This window comes from Triplophysa dalaica, chromosome 1, assembly GCF_015846415.1.
Source record: "Triplophysa dalaica isolate WHDGS20190420 chromosome 1, ASM1584641v1, whole genome shotgun sequence".
In the NCBI taxonomy this organism is placed as follows: domain Eukaryota; kingdom Metazoa; phylum Chordata; class Actinopteri; order Cypriniformes; family Nemacheilidae; genus Triplophysa; species Triplophysa dalaica.
The window spans coordinates 24,063,623-24,083,242 of record NC_079542.1 but is presented as its reverse complement, the minus strand read 5'-3'; the positions used below and the strand labels follow the sequence as shown (position 1 = coordinate 24,083,242).

General features: G+C 39.2%; 1 protein-coding gene across 3 annotated transcripts; it reads left to right on the top strand.

Moving 5' to 3' along the window:
* The first annotated feature begins 1,602 nt into the window (after positions 1-1,602).
* Positions 1,603-19,612, top strand: tesk1b (testis associated actin remodelling kinase 1b). 3 transcript variants are annotated; one of them, XM_056743657.1, is made up of 11 exons: positions 1,603-1,730; positions 2,065-2,587; positions 10,067-10,188; positions 11,079-11,127; positions 11,588-11,734; positions 12,546-12,628; positions 14,989-15,079; positions 15,206-15,289; positions 16,458-16,544; positions 16,645-16,747; positions 18,232-19,612. In XM_056743657.1, the coding sequence occupies exons 2-11, from the start codon at positions 2,387-2,389 to the stop codon at positions 19,332-19,334; spliced, it is 2,070 nt and encodes a 689-aa protein (XP_056599635.1). In that variant the 5' UTR covers positions 1,603-1,730; positions 2,065-2,386; the 3' UTR covers positions 19,335-19,612. The 3 variants fall into 3 exon arrangements, with proteins under 3 accessions (XP_056599635.1, XP_056599627.1, XP_056599618.1); XM_056743649.1 differs by having other exon boundaries at positions 1,610-1,863; XM_056743640.1 differs by having other exon boundaries at positions 1,610-2,587.
* Positions 19,613-19,620: the final 8 nt, after the last annotated feature.

Here is a 19,620-nt window from a genome sequence, read left to right as displayed (position 1 = left end):
CTTTTGAGAGAGGGACAACCTGGACAACACAACTTTTCAGCATTTCTACACCATCACTTTTAAGGCCTTGATTTCCCTGAATTATATCTTTGTGTTTGATATTCACTTGTCTGCATTGGGTCCAGCCATAATATTCAGAGGCGGTAGCAGATCTTCAGCGTAGCGGCACATTGGACCAATGTTCACAAAGTCATAATGGAGACCAGAACTGTAGATGTATATACCTCTAGATGACATTTAATAATACGCCCACTTGTTTTTGTGCCACTAGATGGCAGCAGAATCTAGAAAATTACATTTATAGCTGAAGCAGCATGAGTTGTCAACCCAAGAGCGCTTTTATTTATATGCATTTACAGTTTGTGATATGCACGGATCTCCCACTTTTATAAAAAAGATGAATTTAAATGCATACATCACTATCTGTAGAATAATGTTTACGTAATCTAGAAAGGATTGATAAATTGATCCTGGAAAAAGAGAGATTTGGCTCAGAGTGATTAAGAAATGCAGAATTTGAACCTTTTTAGATTGACTATATTTACCTCTGCACCAGACTTCTTCCTTCATCTTTTTTTGTCACTAGATGGCAGCGTGAGGTAACATAGTGGATAATATTATTAGGGTAATTTTGGCATTTATTTTGGCAGTTTATTTGTACTAAAAATATCCTCCATCATCATTGATTTAGAAAAAAGACGGAATTCTGGTGGTGATAATGGATGGTGCTTGTGCAATATATTTCCTTTTGATTTATTTGATGAATTCAGCACATTTCTCTAACCTTTATCTGCGCATTTTTATTGTCGCACACACTTGCAGAAACATGCACTCACTCATCTAGCTACACAACCGCATGCAACTCTATACCCATTAATAGCAACAAGAAGCAATGAAATGCGCTCGGTGCACTCACGCGTTAATTATTTCCTCAACAAGCCATGCGTGCTTTATTTTGCGTATGTGATCTATTCTTACACATAACAACTGATCAGACATTTAAAAGTCAAAAAGGTTGAGCACCTATGAATTAATAAATAATTGGTGTAAATTACCGTTCACGTTTGGCATTGTTATTTTTTCCACCACATCGTGTCACGAACTTGATAAACAAAAAAAATTCAATGGTGTTCAATACTATCGTCAGTACAAAAACAGTTTTTAGGTTCATAAATAGCACAGCCTTGTTAAATAATTCATGGATTGTATATCTGATAGCAGGGTGTAAAGCTCGTGTAAAGTTTCTTATAGGCTACTGTAGGGCAGTTTGTCGTACACTACGAACCAAAATTTTGAAGAATAAAGATTGTATCCTACTTTAACCCTGAAAGAAATACTGCGCTCTTCTTGAATGCTGTTAAACGTTAAAATATCAGGTATGTGGTTTGGCGTCAGTTAATCGTGACATGTTTGTTGATCTTTGGCCTCGAGAGATGTCAGTTAACAGGCGCAAACACACGAATATAAACTCACGGACGCGGATTCAAACACTCGAGTTTGATTGAGCGCGCGCCCCTGCAGGTGAGCTGCTGCCGCTGCTGTGGACCCGCCCAGGTGAGTCTGTTCCAATAAGAATTCAAACTCACTCTGCGCACATTTCCTGCGATTACACACACGCAGACACCGGGGGCTCCCCGTTTTGTAGCATTTTAAATGAAACACGAGGAAACCTAAGCGTACCATCGGAGGATTTCATTACGCTATATTTACAACGGGGCAACATCTATAAGGTGCCTAAGACTTTTTAAGTTGATACCTGTAGAGCAGAACAGCGCAGTGTAGGTAAACTGGACGGAACGGATTTCCGATGGACGAAATTGTCGTGAAATTACGACATTTTTGTTAGGTTGCCTTACAGACTTGGTAGGTTTGCAAATAAATCGCAGTTTAAAACGAATGGAGGGTGCTCGGATAGGCTCTTTAATTTAATATACGCAGTCAGGAAAGATTGCAGCGGAAGATGCCGCGCATCGCTTCACACTCTCATTTACATCAGACAAGTCTAAGTTGTCTTTTCTAAGAATGCGGTTTCCTATATTGATCTTTATCGCTTATTTTCAACAGGAATATGTGACGCGTTGCTGAAAGTCGGCCAGACATCAGTTTGTAGAAAGCGGCGCACGAAAACCTGAAGATCACCGCAACATCGGTCACGGATTTTGGAGACGGTGTTTGCCGCGCAAGGCCGGACTGACAGCTGTGCTTAGCACAAACCGCACTTAAAGGAACCAGACGATTGCGAATAGCGTTTCTTAACTTGATCTGGAGGCGGACCGCTCTTTTTTCTTGTCAAGCAATTACATGGACCTTGAAACTGCAGTGTCAGTGTCGCGTGCGTGTCAGAGACATGTAAACGCGCACGTTGGAATTTAAAGTGCGCGAGCTAATGTTATCCGGGAGCATCGTTATGGACCACTATGACCTGGACCCGGAGGCTTCGGATTCTGCCATGCACGGGATTTATGGAGCGCACCGGCCCAGGCCCTCCTCTTACCGGGCGCTGCGAAGCGCCGTGTCCAGCCTGGCACGAATAGATGACTTTATTTGCGAGAAGATCGGCTCCGGTTTCTTTTCGGAGGTGTTCAAGGTAAATTACTTAATACCTTGTGTTGCGCAATTTGTTCTCAGAGAAGTCATTTTTGTATTTTACAAATGATCCAAATGCGTCATTTTGTTGATATAATTTGTGATCGAGCTGGTCAAATTACTTGGGACAAATTACCATCTTTTCACTTTAAACTGAATTTGCTGTGATTGCACTGTCATAATATGGCTCCAGGTTTTTCTGCCTTGTCAATTTATGATCTAAAATTGAACAGATAAGAAGCTATCTCATTGTTATAGCATACAGGGGTCGTGACCTGTGTAAGGACAGTAGGTCTGTGTTGTTGAAAGTGGATACCCGTTGACAAGGTACGCAGGTGGCCGGAAACCCTATACCCCCGTGTTTGTGTGCGCATCCGAGACCGAGCCTGAGAGAAGGGAGAACTAATTAGCCATCTTTCTCAAAGTTCACCCTATATCTCTCACTTTATACTGTCACTGAATATGATAATAGCTTCCTATACCAATTACTGGCCGGCCGCATACCAAAATGTCACAGCTGATAAGATCAATATATATGCAAATTCTGTAACTGCTATTTGTGTCTGCATAAAGTGCTATGGATGTAAATATGACATGTTTAATGCTGACATGCATGCGTAACAATCTTTCAGATTAATTGGAGTGTTTGTTTATTGGTTTTATTTTGAACTGCTTAAAACCAGAGTTAGTCTTATCTATTCTTCCATCCATAGGCAACAATAATACGGTTATGCAATCTGACTCTGTACCTGTCGTGACATATCCTTCAAGTGCTGTTTTAAGAGTTTGTAATCTGTCATTTGGCACTTGACTGAAAAAATATGTTTTTGTTAAATTTCTTCTAATTGTTTTTCCCATCTCATGCATATCTGCTGGGTCGATAAGAAAAACATTAAGACTTGCCTCCGTCTGTTTAGATAATGGCTTGGTTTATATATCATCGACTCTGCTGAGCGAAAGGCCATTATGTTCTTCTCACTGTTGCACTTTTCTCCATTTACAAGAAGCAACAGAAGGAGTGATGAAAGGTGAGAATATTGTTCTTGTTTTGATGATCAGCAGACCGGTCTTTTTAAGTGGTGCCAAGAGAAAACCGTTGCTAAGGTGATAATCATTTTTCCCACTTTTGACTTTTAAAGAAAGTGACACTTCATTATGGGAGGATTTTTCTTTACTTGGGTTAATTTTGAGGAAGCTGATCCTATTGCCTATTAAGTGTGGAAGAAATAAAATAAGAACATGTTAAAATGGCTTAGAAAAGATTGTTAAATGTCAATTGTATGAAGATGAGCGGCATCTAGGGGTAAGATTGTGAATTGCTACCAATGGCACACCTCCCTTTTCGAAGCACTACGCCGTCTGACACAGGACTAAGATGCCGTCACATTTTCCTTCTTTGCTGTCGGAGATAACATATTTACAAAATGCGCTCTGTAGAGTAGTTTGTCCGTTTAGGGCTACTGTAGAACATGGCGAATTCCATGTAAGGGGACCGGCAGAGTATAGAAATAGCTCATTCTAAGATAAAGAAATCATTTAAAACTCTTCATTGTGTAAAGTCTTTATACATTTCTGAAAAAATAGTTATGTATATTTAATCGATTTCTGTCAATAGATCCTCCCAAAAATTACACACAGGTTTAAATAAATGGCCTTGCTTGGGTTCAGTATTTGTGTAGTGCTACATTTAAGCTCTGTGTTAGGGTCACTGTTTCTGTGTTAGTGTGTTTCTGAAACTGTAATTAGTTTGTCAACTGCACACTGATCTCCAACAAAGCAGTGATGTCATGTAACGCATCTTGAATTTCACAATTAGAAAAGGTGCTCATAGATGAGATCTCAATCCCTCTTTGGTGTCACACGTTTTAAAATGGACTCAAGGCCATAAAATATACATTTGGAAAGTGTAGGTGAATTTATTTTTTGCTGCAAAAAGTCCACACTGTTCATTGGGGAACTTCTCTTTAAAGTTTGAGTGGGGGGGGATTTTGAAGTGATCATTAAAGAGGAGTTCTGATTGGTCGATTTGAAAGCTAGTTTTGACACGATTCTGAAAGCCTGAATTTACAACACAAAGTCCCCCTTTAGTGTTTTCCTTTTGCATATTTCTCTCTGTCTGCCTCTCTCTCTCTCTCTCTCTCTCTCTCTCTCTCTCTCTCGCTCTCTCGCTCGCTCGTCCCTCCCTATTCTTGTTCCTTAGTGTCTCTTACTAGTCAGGGCATGCATGGTTGTCATCTCCATTGCTGCCTCAAAGCTTGCGCGTACATTTGTTTGTTTAAGTTTGCGTATGTTTTAAATATCAGGGCCGTCTGTGGTGCAGCTGGGCCTGCGTAATTGCTGGCTTATGTCTTATATATTTAAAGGTTTGTTGGTAGGATGGTTAAAGATTTTGATAAATGTTATTTAAAAGCTTAAACAGTCCGTTACAGTTTGTTACTTGGAGAGTTGTTTATTCATTGAGCAAGGCATCTAATATCAGGCTGCTGCAGGCAGGGGAATATAGTCCTTGAAGTCATTTCAGGTAAAACATGTCTGCTAAATGTCACGCAGCCAAACTAAACTGGGTTTCAATGCCACTTCATCCAGAATTTGTTTGTTAATGTGTTGACGAATGTGAAAAATAAGGGAGTGCTCAAGGTGAAGCACGTTTTATGAACGATGTAAGATGTGGAGATGTTTGAAAGCTGTTTTATGTGTCTGAGAGCGTTTAAGGGCCTGATAAGAGCTCTATTTGGACTGGGTTTCTCTGGTAGTGTGGGAGTAAGTGGCAAAGATGTTCTGTTGAGAGTCGTATGGATATCTCCGACTGTTTAAACAGCAATATTAGAAGTATGATGATAAAAATGAATGGTGCCACACGACCGCGCTTTTCACTGCAGTGTATGATGCGACTTCTATGAACCTTCAGTTATTCTGCTGTGTGTAATTTTGAGTAGGAGCGAGTGTGCTTAAATATATGTAATATAGATTGCGTATGGCCTGGTGAATAGTGCACACACTGTGACGCATTGCACTCTGGTGTTTATTTGGGAAATCCAAGTTTGAATCCTGCTTGGGTGAAGTTTTTATAGATCCCCAAATCAGCACGGCAATAGTGCACTGTTAATTTTTTAATTTGCTTATCACAGGATGTAAATAAGAAAACAAGTCTGTCTGTCTCTCCTTACTTTAACTTAAAGGGACAGTTACGTCATATCTTCGAAGAGTATTTAATTTTTTATCAAATTTATAAAAGAGAGATACAGCTGTACGATTATTTCCGGAAGAACATGAACTGCTAAAAGTGGGACTAGTGGGGAGTGTGGGACGGAACTACAGCACAAGCAAGTAACATATCATCCCTTCGTGTTTTGTACATTATGCACATACATGCCGATTGCCAACAAAACAAAGACGTATGACTAAGTTTGACTTGCTGTGTGCTGTTCTTGTCCGGCATCTTTTAGTGCTGGGACAGCAGCATCTTTCAGTTTCAAACAATCTCCAAATACAGCGTTATATCCACCGTTTATAAAACATCCTTTATTGAAACGCCGTGAACAAACAGACTCAGCTAAACTACACTATCGAAAGAGTAAAGTGCTGAAGCTTGACACAGCTTCAGCATAACAATGATGGTAAGTGGGTATCGCTTGTCGGTTGGCTCGTGGGCAGGTTCTTTCTTTCGCCTTGCCGTGCTTTTGGCCAATAAAAGGAATAGGATCCCTGTTTCCGAAACAAGTTGGAGTGTGGGGGGCGTGTATCAAGCACAGAAATAATACATCCTACGTCCAACTCATATTTGAACAAGTTGATTATGTGAAGCATGAGAAGCCAGCACGTATAACAGCGTAAAGAAGTCTAAATGCATGACATAGCATGAGACCCGATCTTTAATACAGCCAGCAGTCACTTTAACTGGTGCTTCCTGATTTATAAAGTCAACATCGTTTGACAAAACCACATACATTTACATTAAAGGGCGTATATATATGTGGTGATTTTGGCTATGTCATTTCTTTGTCTCACGGAGCGCACAGCCTGTTGGAAAAAACAGCATATGCTGGGTTTAGGCATGGGCCGGCATGAGATTTTGACGGTATGGTAATCTTAAACCGTACTATCACTGTATGCTGGTATTGCGGTTGCCGTTTTAAAATGGGTTATTTTAAATGTAAGAGTAAGAAACATTGAACACAATAGATTTTATTTTTAAGCAACACAAAATATTTGGAATAGTAGTAAACATGAACAGTATGTCAGGTTAAATCAGTGCTTCCCCAACATTTTGAAAGCATAGCACCCTTTTCTAGTCTTCTTTTAAATGCAGTTCTAGTAATTAAACTTGCACACATTCATCCATACATATATACATAAATAAATTAAATGCAGATGAGCAAACAACTAATCAAGCTGAAACAAAATATAGCACAGAACCTGATGGATTCATGCACAAAACCGCTCATACATTTGGAACGGTAGAACAGAAACTTTTAGTCGTTTTAAAACTGTGGCTGTATAAACTGCGGAAAACCATGAAACCAGTATTCGGCCCTTGCCTAGCTGGGTTAGGTATGTTTTGATGCTGGTTTGACCAGCACATGACCAGCGAAAACCAGCAAACATTCCAAGCCAGCGTATGCTGTTATTTTCAGCAGGGTTGCTCTTTCTCCTCAATGTGCTGCTGAATTGTCAGCGCTTATTTGATTTTAAATGAAAGTGTCAATTTCATTATGCATTGCATATAATGCAGACAATTAGACATATATATGTGAGAATACACTGTTAGCATGTAGCTAACTCACACCGTACCAGGCTGCAGCCAGGTGTATTTGAACTCATTGGTGAAGGGCGAGGGCTCGCGCACACACTGAGCTCAATCAGAAAGAGGGAGCATGCGAACGCTAGAGATAGTGCGTGTACACGCCACTCACATCAAACAAGTCAGAAAAGAGCTGTTTAGAAGGTCAATTGATTGCAGATACATTCTTTATTACGGATGGATAAAAAATAACAAAATTTTATGCCAAATATGCTTAGGCAGGTATATTAATGGCCAAATATAAAGTAAAGTCGATGTGTAGGAAACACTGCTTACCTTCCGTTAAGTCCTAATAAACGTCAGCCGTCTTCTCTGCCAGTAACTGTTGATGTTTACATGGGAATGCAAGTTCAACATGCTTGCGTGCAACTTTACAATGAAATAAGCGTTTTAAAATAAAAATGTAAAGGGGAATATTGTAAAATTTATTGGTGGCTGGCAGTGTTGATATTGTAGCGGTCAGCCACAAATAAATCAATGTATGGGAAACACTGCAGAGAAATATATTTAGAGGAATGCTTGTAACCAAACAGTTCTTGGCCACCATTGACTACCATTGGAAAAATTACAATTACAAAGTGCCCCAGAACTGTTTGCTTTCCTACATTCTTCAAAATGTCTTCTTTTGTGTTCAACCGAACAAAGAAATGTAAAAAGCAATTTTTCCTACTGTGGTAGTCAATGGTGGCCAAGAACTGTTTGGTTTCAAGCATTCTTCCAAATATCTTTCCCTGTGTTCATCAAAACAAAGACATTTTTACAGATTTGGAATAACTCGAAAGTGAGTAAATGAAGACAGAATTTAAATTTTTGGGTGAATTGTTCTTTTAATGACCATTTATTTCCAGTACAGAGATCTTTGCATCACAGGAAGCTAAAATAACTACGAGTGTGTGTTTAGGGCGTCTTTATTTAGCCCTGAGAAGAATGTTCTGCACTTCAGCACAGTTTACCTTACCTGATAAATGTAGTGAGTGACACACACAAACCCACTCAGGTGTGTGAACACTCTTCCGTCACTCTACTTGCTGGTTTAACGTTCTACAAGATCACTTATGGATTTTTTTGATCAATTCTAGGTGTGTAACAGTAGATAATGGTGCTCATTGTGATATTTTAGCTTGCTTGCTTTAGGGCTGATGGCAAGATCAGCCAGACAGCACAGCACAGCACAGCACAGGTCTCTGTTTTTCTGGTTGACTTAAGATCCAGGATTGATCATAGTTCATCATGGAAGGATTTTTACCTTTGCTTGATTAGATGGTCATATTGTTTTTGTGTAGACAATCAGATTTGAAGATGAGGAAATTATAAATATTATTCTTAGAGATCTGAGACTGGGTGAGTCAACCCTGTATGTGTGGTTAAGGGAAACTGTTACCCTGGGCTGTTTTATTTCAGGTTTGGGGAAATAACTTCATTATCTGGGGTTGTGTTCAGGCAGGCAGTGACATCTTTAATTCAGTGACTGAACACGCATAATTTCTGCCTCATGAATCAAAATCAATGGCTCGAAATACAGCAGAACTCAGTTCTCAAGTATTTATTTGTTAAGGTTTCATGGCAACTACCTGCTGTAGGCTGAGACTCAGGTAAGAATGGGGAAGGCTTGCCAGAAGAGAAGTACACAGTACACACACACACACACACACACGGGTTTGAACTGCTAGCTTACTTAAATCTTACTTTAACCTAATTCAAGGGATGGGTCTGGGAGAGCTAGGGGAACATTGCCCCTAGATTTTCCTTGGGACCCTCCAAAAATGTCCAAATGACATTAAACATTCAATACTTTGTACTAATACTTTGTTTTTCCTATTAAATAATGATTTTTCATTTTAAAGGCAAAAATATAGGCATACAATGAACTATGAATACATTAATTGAAAGATTGTTACTAAGCCAGAATATTTAACATACCCCCAGTCCAGCCAGCCTAATAGGCGAGTAGCCCTTTACAGGTGAAAGAAAGCATCTGTGCTACCTGCTTAGATTGTGCCACGTCCCACACAAGATATAGCACTAACCCCTCCACAAACCTTAACCTTAACCCCCATTCAAGGGTAGGGCAAGCTGATGGTGACACAAAATATCAGACCACCTGTCTAAATGTCCCCAATTTACACCAATAGTATACAAAAATGAGGTGATGATGGTGGGGTGGGTGTCACATTTTTTTCTCTATTTTGTTATTGTTATTGGAAACTGGGGAGGTCTTGCTGTTGTCATATCAACAACAGAGCTTGAGAGGCAAACCCCCAGTTTAATGCCAGTATTGTGAGTCAGTTTCATTTTTATTGTGAGACTGTTTCCTGTTTAAAACCTGATGCACTTAAGGATATGCGAACTACAATGGCTCAGTCAAATATTTAGAGAATCAAGATCCAACATTCATACTTAAATATTTCAAGCCAATGTTTATCCTTTTATTATATAGTGTGTGTCTGTGTGTACGCAGTCACACTCCTGGTTGAGGCCATTCTCAGGGCAGATAATTTCTCCTGGAGTCAGTGACTTTGGATGAATCGTAATACTGTGTGTGTGAGTGCGTGTGTGTGTTTGTTTGTGGAGAGAGAGAAAGGGTTGGAGATGTTGGTCCGGGTGCTTTAGACATGAATAGCGCAGAAGGACTTGTAGGTCATCTGTAAGTGACACAAGCATTTCTCTTCTTCTCTCAAGGTGCAGCATCGAGTCACAGGGAAGGTGATGGCTCTGAAGATGAACACTATGGCCAGTAACAAAGCCAACATGCTAAAGGAAGTACAACTGATGAACCGCCTCCGGCATCCCAACATACTCAGGTCTGCATCCAAAATATAACTCCTGCTGGGTATTTCTAACTTAAGAACCTTCTTCCAAACACGTCTACGAGTACTGTACATGAGTTATTTCGTTAATAATAGACAAAACCGAATAACTGTACTTACCAGCTGAAGTAGAACAGCAGTATCGCTTAAGCCATATAATGTTTGTGATATAAATTTTTCTGTATGATCTTTGTGTTTTAATACATAGTCAATATACCGGTTTACAGTTAACAAAATGTAAACTTAATATACCATCCAAATGATATGATATCTTTTTACATTATGGTTGAGTCCAACAGACTTTTGCATCCACATATTAAAATATTATTTTGTTCCGAGATCAACAAACCTAGAGCACAGTCTATGCTGTTGGGCAATAAACACAGCTTTGTTTTAAAGGTTTATTATTGATGTCACAGCATGACAGCTTTTGTCTTCACCAGGCCACTATAACCGCTGCCACTGTTTATATAGAGTAAAATATTTAAGTGAACGCTAGAGGGGTAGACATTGGACTCCGTAAATATTGAGTCTTACAGAACAACAAATTAGCCATGAACTAAAATTTAATTTATCCCAGACAAATCCCACATCAATATCTAGGGTGTGTTTGTTTATAATTGCCGGTACAAGATGTCTAAATCTTTTATCTGTTTTACCTGCATCAGCTTGTGTGGTCTTCTGTGTGAAAAATAAGTGTGTGCGGGTGTCCGTGAGTGAGAGCGAGTGTTTACATGGATGCATACTTAAAATGTTCACGGCCTTCAAAATGCAGGTGTTCTATCTCACATTCTTGAGACGGGCCACTCCTGAAGAAACTTGTTGGGGTTTTCTCCTGTTTTATTGTTTTTTAACACCCTTGTTCTATCTGTGTATGTGTTCAGGTTTGTGGGAGTGTGTGTACACGAGGGACACCTCCATGCTCTCACGGAGGTAAGATTTGAACTTCATAGATATAACAGTCATACACAACCTTTTTTGTCATATAAGGTTATCATGTTTTGTATTCATTGTATGATTAAATGTTGTACTTTCATGACACATTGTGAGAGTTCAGAGGGGCAGTGCCCTGTAGCTGTAGTTACAATACTGCCATTCATCAGAGTTAAAATGTAGAGAAAATCACTTGTTGAAATAAATACAAAAATCAGATTTTTTATTAAGAAGGATGGATCACACAAACATTGTGTACATGGGCATGGATTTTGAGAAGGAATGTCCCAGATAGGAATTCGAATGGAATGCAGTATAAACCTTTTAGTAGGAAACTAAGAAAACCCTACACAGTTATTTTTGCAAATCAGTTTGTTCTCTCTAGAAATTTTACACCTAATCTTTGGCACGTTTCCAAGTGACCTCAAAAAGTAATGTCTATCCTGTGTTTGTGTTGTAGTACATTAATGGTGGTGACCTGGAGCAGCAATTGAACAGTGATGTATTCCTCTCGTGGTCTGTGAGAATAAGCCTCAGTCTGGACATTGCTAGAGGACTGCAGTACCTCCACAGCAAGGGCATATTTCATAGAGACCTCACGTCAAAGGTACACACACACACACACACAGGAAAAGTGAAAAAGATATATACTTAAATACTTAATTGTTGGGGTTTTGTCCCGCTGTTATAAAATTATTTGGCCAGCCCGCACCGCACCACTGTATCTATTTAACAACCTACCCTGCACCCACGACCATTAAATACACATACTAGGCATTGTAATGTGAATTAAGAGCCTAAAAGTGCTTGGAAACAGCCATTAGAATACATCGCCCTGTATACTGGCAACAACAATAGAAACTTGCACTTCACGTAGTGCTTCACTTCAATACTGCTGTTGTCTCCTGCTGCAACTATTTCTGAGAACTGGTCCCAAACATTAGATTTAGCAGCTTGACCTTCTTTTCTTTTAATGATGTAAATTCCCGACCTTAATTTCTACCGCACCTCATCTTCTATCTTCACTTTTATTTCTCGGTTTCTTTTGTTGTCGTGGCTGGTGGTGGGACTTGTTTGACGCTTTCGTGACATGTTCTGTTTGGGGACATCACACAAGTTACGTTGCTACGTAGGCCTACGTATTGTAACCTTATCAAGAACCAAATAAAATATGAAAATATATATTCTATAGGCAATTGCACTCAACATACAAACACAATAACATAACATACATTTATGATCCACCCTGCAAATGAATTTATTTTATCCTACCCGCGGGGCCCACGGGTTATTAGACGACCCGCGCATCACTACTGTGCATGTATTGCAGACTTCATATTGGCTTTCCACAACAATGTTTAACAGCAGTTGAAGGTTGGAAAAAACAAGCGTTCATCTTTCTGGATGTGTTTGTGTAGAACTGTCTTGTGCGATTGGAGAACGGGCACTGCAGTGCTGTGGTGGGGGACTTTGGCCTGGCAGAGAAAATTCCTGAGCACAGGTCAGTAAATTGTGTCTCTATAACTCTAGATAAGATTAGATACACCGCACCCCTGCAGAGAGAGAGCGAGAGAGAGGGATTCAAAGACTGATTGATGGTCTTCCATTTTCCAATAAAGCACCTGCAGTATCTACAGCCGGAGAGTAAATGATTAAATGTATGCGATGTAGTCAGCACATCCTTAGGTAAGTGCAGCCCGGCCTGGTGCACGTCATGTTGATATTTCAGTAGCTCTGTGACTGTCCCTGTACACACCTACATACTGTATAAATTGAATGGATGTTAAGTAATGCTTGAGGTATGATGTTGACATTTCTCCTCATTAGCCAGTGTTCACACACTATATAAACTACTTTCAACATGAATTGAGGTGCTGTTCCTCCTGAAATACAATATTTGGAGTTTAGCAAGATTCTAATGCATTTGACTGTATTTTATATGTATATATATATATATATATATATATTTAATATAAAAGTACAGTATGTTGGCCACCCGAAAAATTTCATGTATATCTATTTTTTTACTGCATATTTCAAAGCAAATGCTATTTAAAGGCTTTATACACAACACACCCATAAAACTCATAGGTGTCACATGATGTGGCAATCCAACACGTTGTTAAACTAATAATCGTGCCCTTATGTTTGTTAAATGTGCACGTGTCACAATGACGCATGTCACATTCCTCAAGAAAAGTCTATACTGTATATCAAATCACTATAGATCGTTTCAGAGGCAACAACATAAACGTTACGTGGCCCAAACTTTACTTTTGGTAGACCTCCACAGAGAGTCAATTAGTGTTGAGTAGTTTTAATTTGATTTAGTACAATACTTAAATAAATTAATATTAATAAAAAAGGTTTTTATATTACTAGCCACTAGCCAGATCGATAACCAAACACGGTCTGGACTTCAAGCCAGTCGCGTGCGTCTGATGAAACCATCTGTATCATCAGTGTAAAGCCACTGTCCTGTCATCTCGACATACAGAGATCTACATACTGTTGTACGAACAATTTTCAGACCTATGAACTTGAACGGAACTGACTTCATAGATACAATAAATATGACCTTTGGATCACATGTCATTGCGAAAATGATCAGAAAAGTGACATAAGTTTTGAGGAAGATTCTTCAGTTATTTGTTTACACATGACAGATTTTATATTTTATGTGATGTGATGTAATGTAATGAAATTCCTATATTTTAAGGTAAATCTGAGTGTTCTTTGTGAGCTTATGTTTAAATCCGGTTGGATCGAATAACTCCAGTTTAAAATACTTTATCAACACTGACTTCACCTCCTAACTGTTCACCCTTGCTAGCATATCACATTGAACTTGATTACGTATATCTATGTAAAAAGGCCTGTTGGTTGTTTTTGAAGTATGATGTATTAATGATGTATTCCAGGTTGTTTAATAATGAGCTCAAACAGTATGGCAACAGATAACCCTTGTACCCTGAATTCATTTTAATCAGTCTGCCATATTGAGACATACAGTATTATCTAGGCAATCTGAGCCAAAAATCCTGAATATCCAAGTTTGGTGTCTCCGCATAAGCATTACATAATCAGACAGCAAACCCAAACTTTGTGTGTGTGTGTGTGTGTGTGTGTGACGTAAGTGCCCTCACAACTGTTTCTGTGTTTGTGTTACACATCACTGTCTATCATTATAGAGTGTGTGTACATGAGAGACAGTGAGGGTTCATTTCCGTTCTGTTTATTTCAAGAGTGTGCGAAGCAGTTTGAGAGATTCAGTGATGCTGCTTTTCTGCAGTGTAGACGGGCCCTTACTTTTCACAATGTTGGAATTTATATAAACCATGAATTTAACTGTTTATGTCTGTAACCGCAAGTATGTTTGTATGTGTTAGGGACATGGAGCTGTTTGCTAAATTGGGGCTATTTGGAAAACTCTCCTAATAAGGACAAAGTATTTCAGCAGCTTGCTCACTCCGACAAGCTCTCTCTCTCTCTCTCTCTCTCTCTCTCTCTCTCTCTCTCTACCAAAATATTTTTGAGGAAATATCTCTTTGATTGTGTGATTGTGCCAGCTATTATTGAGAAGTGTTACATTATATTTTTTAAAATACAAACACTAAACTTAGTGAGGACGTCTACATTTATTTCATACGAAGATAACGATATTTACTCTGTGCCACTTCTAAGCCTAACACTACACAGAGACAGGTTAATATTATTAGATCTTTACTAATGAGCATTTCAAATTTTGAGAGTTAATTCTAAACTTGCATAAAGACACTGAAAATCAGTATTCATCATGAAGGATCTTTTTATTTTAAGATTCACTTAAAAAAAAAATGCTATATTTTTATGTTGTTTTAGTGATGGGACAAACAAACAGACCCTGGCTGTCGTTGGCTCTCCATACTGGATGGCTCCAGAAGTGCTGAGAGGAGAATATTACAATGAAAAGGTTGGACACTGAGATACAGGATAGAGTTGTTGTCAATGAAAGTTTGTGTAATCATTCCGTTGGCTGAAGAATTATATATAGATGTTTTTTAAAGTGTAATGTTTTTTTTTATTTGTTACATTACAGGTGGATGTATTTGCATATGGTATCATTCTCTGCGAGATCATTGGTCGGATACAGGCAGATCCTGACTTCTTGCCACGGACTGAGGTACAACAATAGAAATACAGCCTTTTAAATCTGTTGAAACTCATTTGAAAAGTGTTTGTGTGCGTGCGTGCGTGCATAATGATGTATTAAATGCACATTTTCCAATTAATGACACACAGCTTTTTTTTTTTTAAATATGCCTTTACATTCTAATCATTTTGCATTGTATCTCTAAATTAATGTGGAAACAACACATTTCTTTAAGAGCATCATTTTATGAATGAAAGCCAACATTCTAATATTAGTGGCTTTGCAACTGATGTCTTTATTAAATATATATATTTTTTCTACTAATCAAACCCATTATAATAAGTATTATTTCTAACAGATAGGAAATAAAAGGAAAATAAATAAAGTTCTCAAACACTTTACAGTCTTTACTGCTAAATATATGAAATACACAATAATCCTCATTAAAGCTTCAAAATCACATTGATTTCTTAGATTTTTTCTTTTGTTCTTTTTTTAACATTAGTGACAAGAGTCACAGCAGCAGCATGATTATTTGGCAAAAAAAACAGAGAAAACACTGAATAAAAGACGATTTCGATAATAGCTTTATCTAAATTATCAAGTCTGCCTACATTCATATTTCAAATATGATTCATTGGCAAAAAACAGAGAAAACGCAAAATAAAAGATGATTTTGATGATAGCATTATCTAAATTCTCATTATGTAGCCTATCATATTCATATTATTATGAATTATGTTTGCCACCATAATCGTGGGCTGTAAGTGGGAAATATTGATATAAATCAAGACTTGGATTTACAACTAAACAATAACTGTCTACATTGTCAGTGTTTTTTTTGTAGTTTGGTCAAACATGTGGATGACTAATAAAAGTGATGTTACTTTCCTGTAGCTCAGTGGTTAGAGCATTGCAAGGTTGTGGGTTCGATCCCAGGGGATTGCAAATACCTACGTAAAATGTATAGGATAAAGCAATGTAAGTTGTAAGTCGCTGTCAAATGCCTAAATGTAAATGTAAATGATGTAGTGCAGAACAGCCCCTGGTGGACACTTGCCGAACCACAGTCTCGTCTTCTCTGCAAACAGTTCTATTCCCTGCTGTCCTTGAATTGACCATCTTTGAATTATATGTGAATTTTACAAATGTGCAGTTAAAAGTATTTTTGATGTTTATTTTGTCGCTCTGGTTGCAGGACTTTGGTTTAGATGTGGAGGCTTTCAAGCAGATGGTGGGAGACTGCCCTCCTCATTTCTTTAACCTCTCTGTCACCTGCTGCAGCGTAAGACATGACACACACATTTATACAATGAAACCAAAACTGTGGAAAATGGCCGTGAGTGTCAGCAGGTGTATTATGAATATGTATGTGTGTCTTTCAGATGAATCCACAGAGTCGGCCCTCATTCACAGAGGTGGTGGAAGAGCTGGAGAAGAGAGTGACAGATGGAGAGCAGAGTCAATGTGTGGAGCCTGATGTACCGGGTGAGTCAGCAAACAAATACTGCAGAGATGTGTTGCCAGAGGCAGAGTCATACAAACACACTCGTTCTCATTCTAATTTAAGTGTGCTTTATTGACAAGAACTGAACTGATGTTTGTTTTGCTGAAACATTTGCAGCATAGATGCTGACAACGTTTAAAAGTACTGCAAATGAGTAAAACAATAACACAAATAACACAATAGCTGCTATTTTATTTCATTACTAAAATTACATTACATTTCGTTTGTTTACATACTTGCACTATTTGGGCACTTGCAAATCGAAATGCTTAAATACGCAACACGAGGTTCGAACCCGAAAACTCTTGTATTCCAGGCTTGCGGTTTATCAGTTGTGCCACTCAGATGACGTTCTTGATGCAGCAACAGTTGGCTTTCTCCACCCAGCAGCGCGCAAGGGTTATAAAAATATATATAAAAGAGTAATATCTCACGAACGCTGAATAAACTTTGCGGGTTACGTTTGGGACTATAAATTGGTGATGCATGTCAAAATTTCTGACAATATATCACACGGTTCAGCATATATCGCAATTTACAACACATTTCAAAATGGCGGACGAGCCGATTGTTCAGTCACAACATAATCTGACTCACCGTAGACACCGGAATTCGTAGACACCCCGATGGTTTTTCTGACAAAAATGTCAAAAGTAAGTATCAAAAATATGTATGTTTCATATCTCGTGACCCATAGTTTCCCCATTTTGGCAAGGACCCCCATTCCGAGGTTTAGTTGACAAGGCCAATATTCGATTTAGTGATACGACACTTTGTACGAGTAACAGCCTCCAATACATTTTTGGGTCAATTTAGAAAAGTTTGCAATTTCGTAACTTTTGTGCAACGGTGAAAAATCTAAATTCTTTTCAGTCACGTCTATGTAGCTCTGTCCAATCAGACTACAATCAGTCACTTTATAGGACTACTTTTTGAGATGTCCGCTACTGTAATGGGTGGAGTCTTAGTGTAAGGCATGGGATGCGATGAGTGTGACAAGTGCATGACGTGTGCTGAGTACAATTTTTGTACATCACTGGGTTCAAATGTCACAGCCGTCTGAAATGTGAAATTTTTATCTGTTGGTGGCGCTATAGAGTGAGTGCTAATGACCCCATATTTAGTCACGTGACTTATGAGTACCACCCCTACGAGTGTGCAAATTTCACCAATTTCCTACGTACGGTTCATAGGGCTACCATAGACACCCATGGTTAGAAGAAGAAGAAGATTACTGACACCAACAATAGTGGCTTGGCCCCTAATTAGGGAATGCAATGCAATTAAAAGTAAAAGTCAAGAAAAAGATCTATGCCTCATATTCGAATCCCATAGCTGGAAATATTACAAAACAAAAATAACTTCCATTAATAAAATTTCAACAAAATATTTCTCATGTAAAAGTGGTTACTACAGTTTCTGTTTCATTTTCTGAGCCGAGTGTTTGTTATCTCTTCTGTCTCAGACCTGTTGTCTCCGAGCTCTGCATCGAAAAGCATTCTCAATCGAAAGCTTTCTCTAGACGTCCCCGCCGACACTCGTCTATGCCGCAGCAAGTCAGACGTGCTCCGCCCTTCAGACTCCCTCCTGAGCCATGCCACACCCACCCGGGTCAACCCCTTCTCCCAGCGGCAGGACCTCAACGGCGGCCACATCAAGCTCTTTGATACCCCGAGCAAGTCTGTCATTTCCCTCACCTTTGCGCTCCCCCCACCCCCTGACCCCTGCAGCCCCATCTCCAACAATAAAGCCCCACCCCATTTTCATAGACGCAGCCAATCTCTGCCTGGCACAGCAGACGATATTAATTCCCTTTGCAGCAGCAGTGAAAATGACAAATGCAGGAATAATGAGAGTGTTATGGATGTTTTGAAACATGATGTGCCTACACACGAAGCAAGTCCTGTGAATGGCAGTATGCTGGACATGGGGAGAGACAGTCTGTTGACCATGAGCAATGAGAGTATTTTTGACTTGCCTAATACTAGTGGACTTGTTGATACACCTAGTGAGGATATTAGGCAGTCATACACTGAGCAGGACCAGGAAAGGAATCTCGAAACGAAAAGTTGTGATGCTGTAGCCGATGACTCCGGACTGCCGTTAGATCTTGAATCTGCAAACAAATCGACATTAGAGGAGAGTTTTGAGGAGCCCATGGACTGCACTAGCTCTCCTAATACACCAGATGGCGATGTTCCTACATCACCCAAAAATTTCTTCAGTGGCTGGAGCACCCCTGTCTCGAACGGACCACCCTCGTTGCCACCGTTACTAGACATGGACAACAACAACGGCACCCTCCCCATAAGTCGACCCGTGGGATGGGGGACTAACAGCTCTAATGGCGCCACGAGTCCCCTTACGCCTCCAGAACCAGATGAGGTCATATCCTGTCCTGGATGCTGCTTATCGGGGATGAGTTTCCCCTCCATTTGTGCACGTAGACCTCGACAGAACCCTTACAAGAACTTGAATGGCGAGGCAGCTGGGAAAAGGCTTCTGTGCAAGGTGTTGCCACCCTCACCCACAGAGCCAAACGTTGCTCTGCCTGGCACAAGGACATAATGAGACTGATGTAAATGAATGCTGCATGATACATACGCACTAAATTTAAAGTAGATGCTACTGCTTTGTGTTCGAGCTGAAATTGAATTGAAAAGTGACACTGCATATTGGTTAGACTAGGTGGGTCAGTTCTGATCCAATGTTCTAGTCCTCTAAACTTGAATGTTCTCGTTAGTTTTATGCCTATATTGTAATAAAGACTGATTTATGTCAATATTTTTGTTATTTGAAAGTTTATGAAAATACTTTGAGAATGGAAAAAATGCTGAGATTTAATATTTTCTTA

What these genes read in the sequence shown, in the direction of transcription:
- tesk1b (XM_056743657.1), top strand. Translation starts at nt 2,387, where the DNA reads ATGTTATCCGGGAGCATCGTTATGGACCACTATGACCTGGACCCGGAG. An exon ending in ATAGAGACCTCACGTCAAAG is followed by an intron (nt 11,735 to 12,545) that starts GTACACACACAC and finishes GTGTTTGTGTAG; the next exon opens with AACTGTCTTGTGCGATTGGA. An exon ending in TCTCTGTCACCTGCTGCAGC is followed by an intron (nt 16,545 to 16,644) that starts GTAAGACATGAC and finishes TGTGTCTTTCAG; the next exon opens with ATGAATCCACAGAGTCGGCC.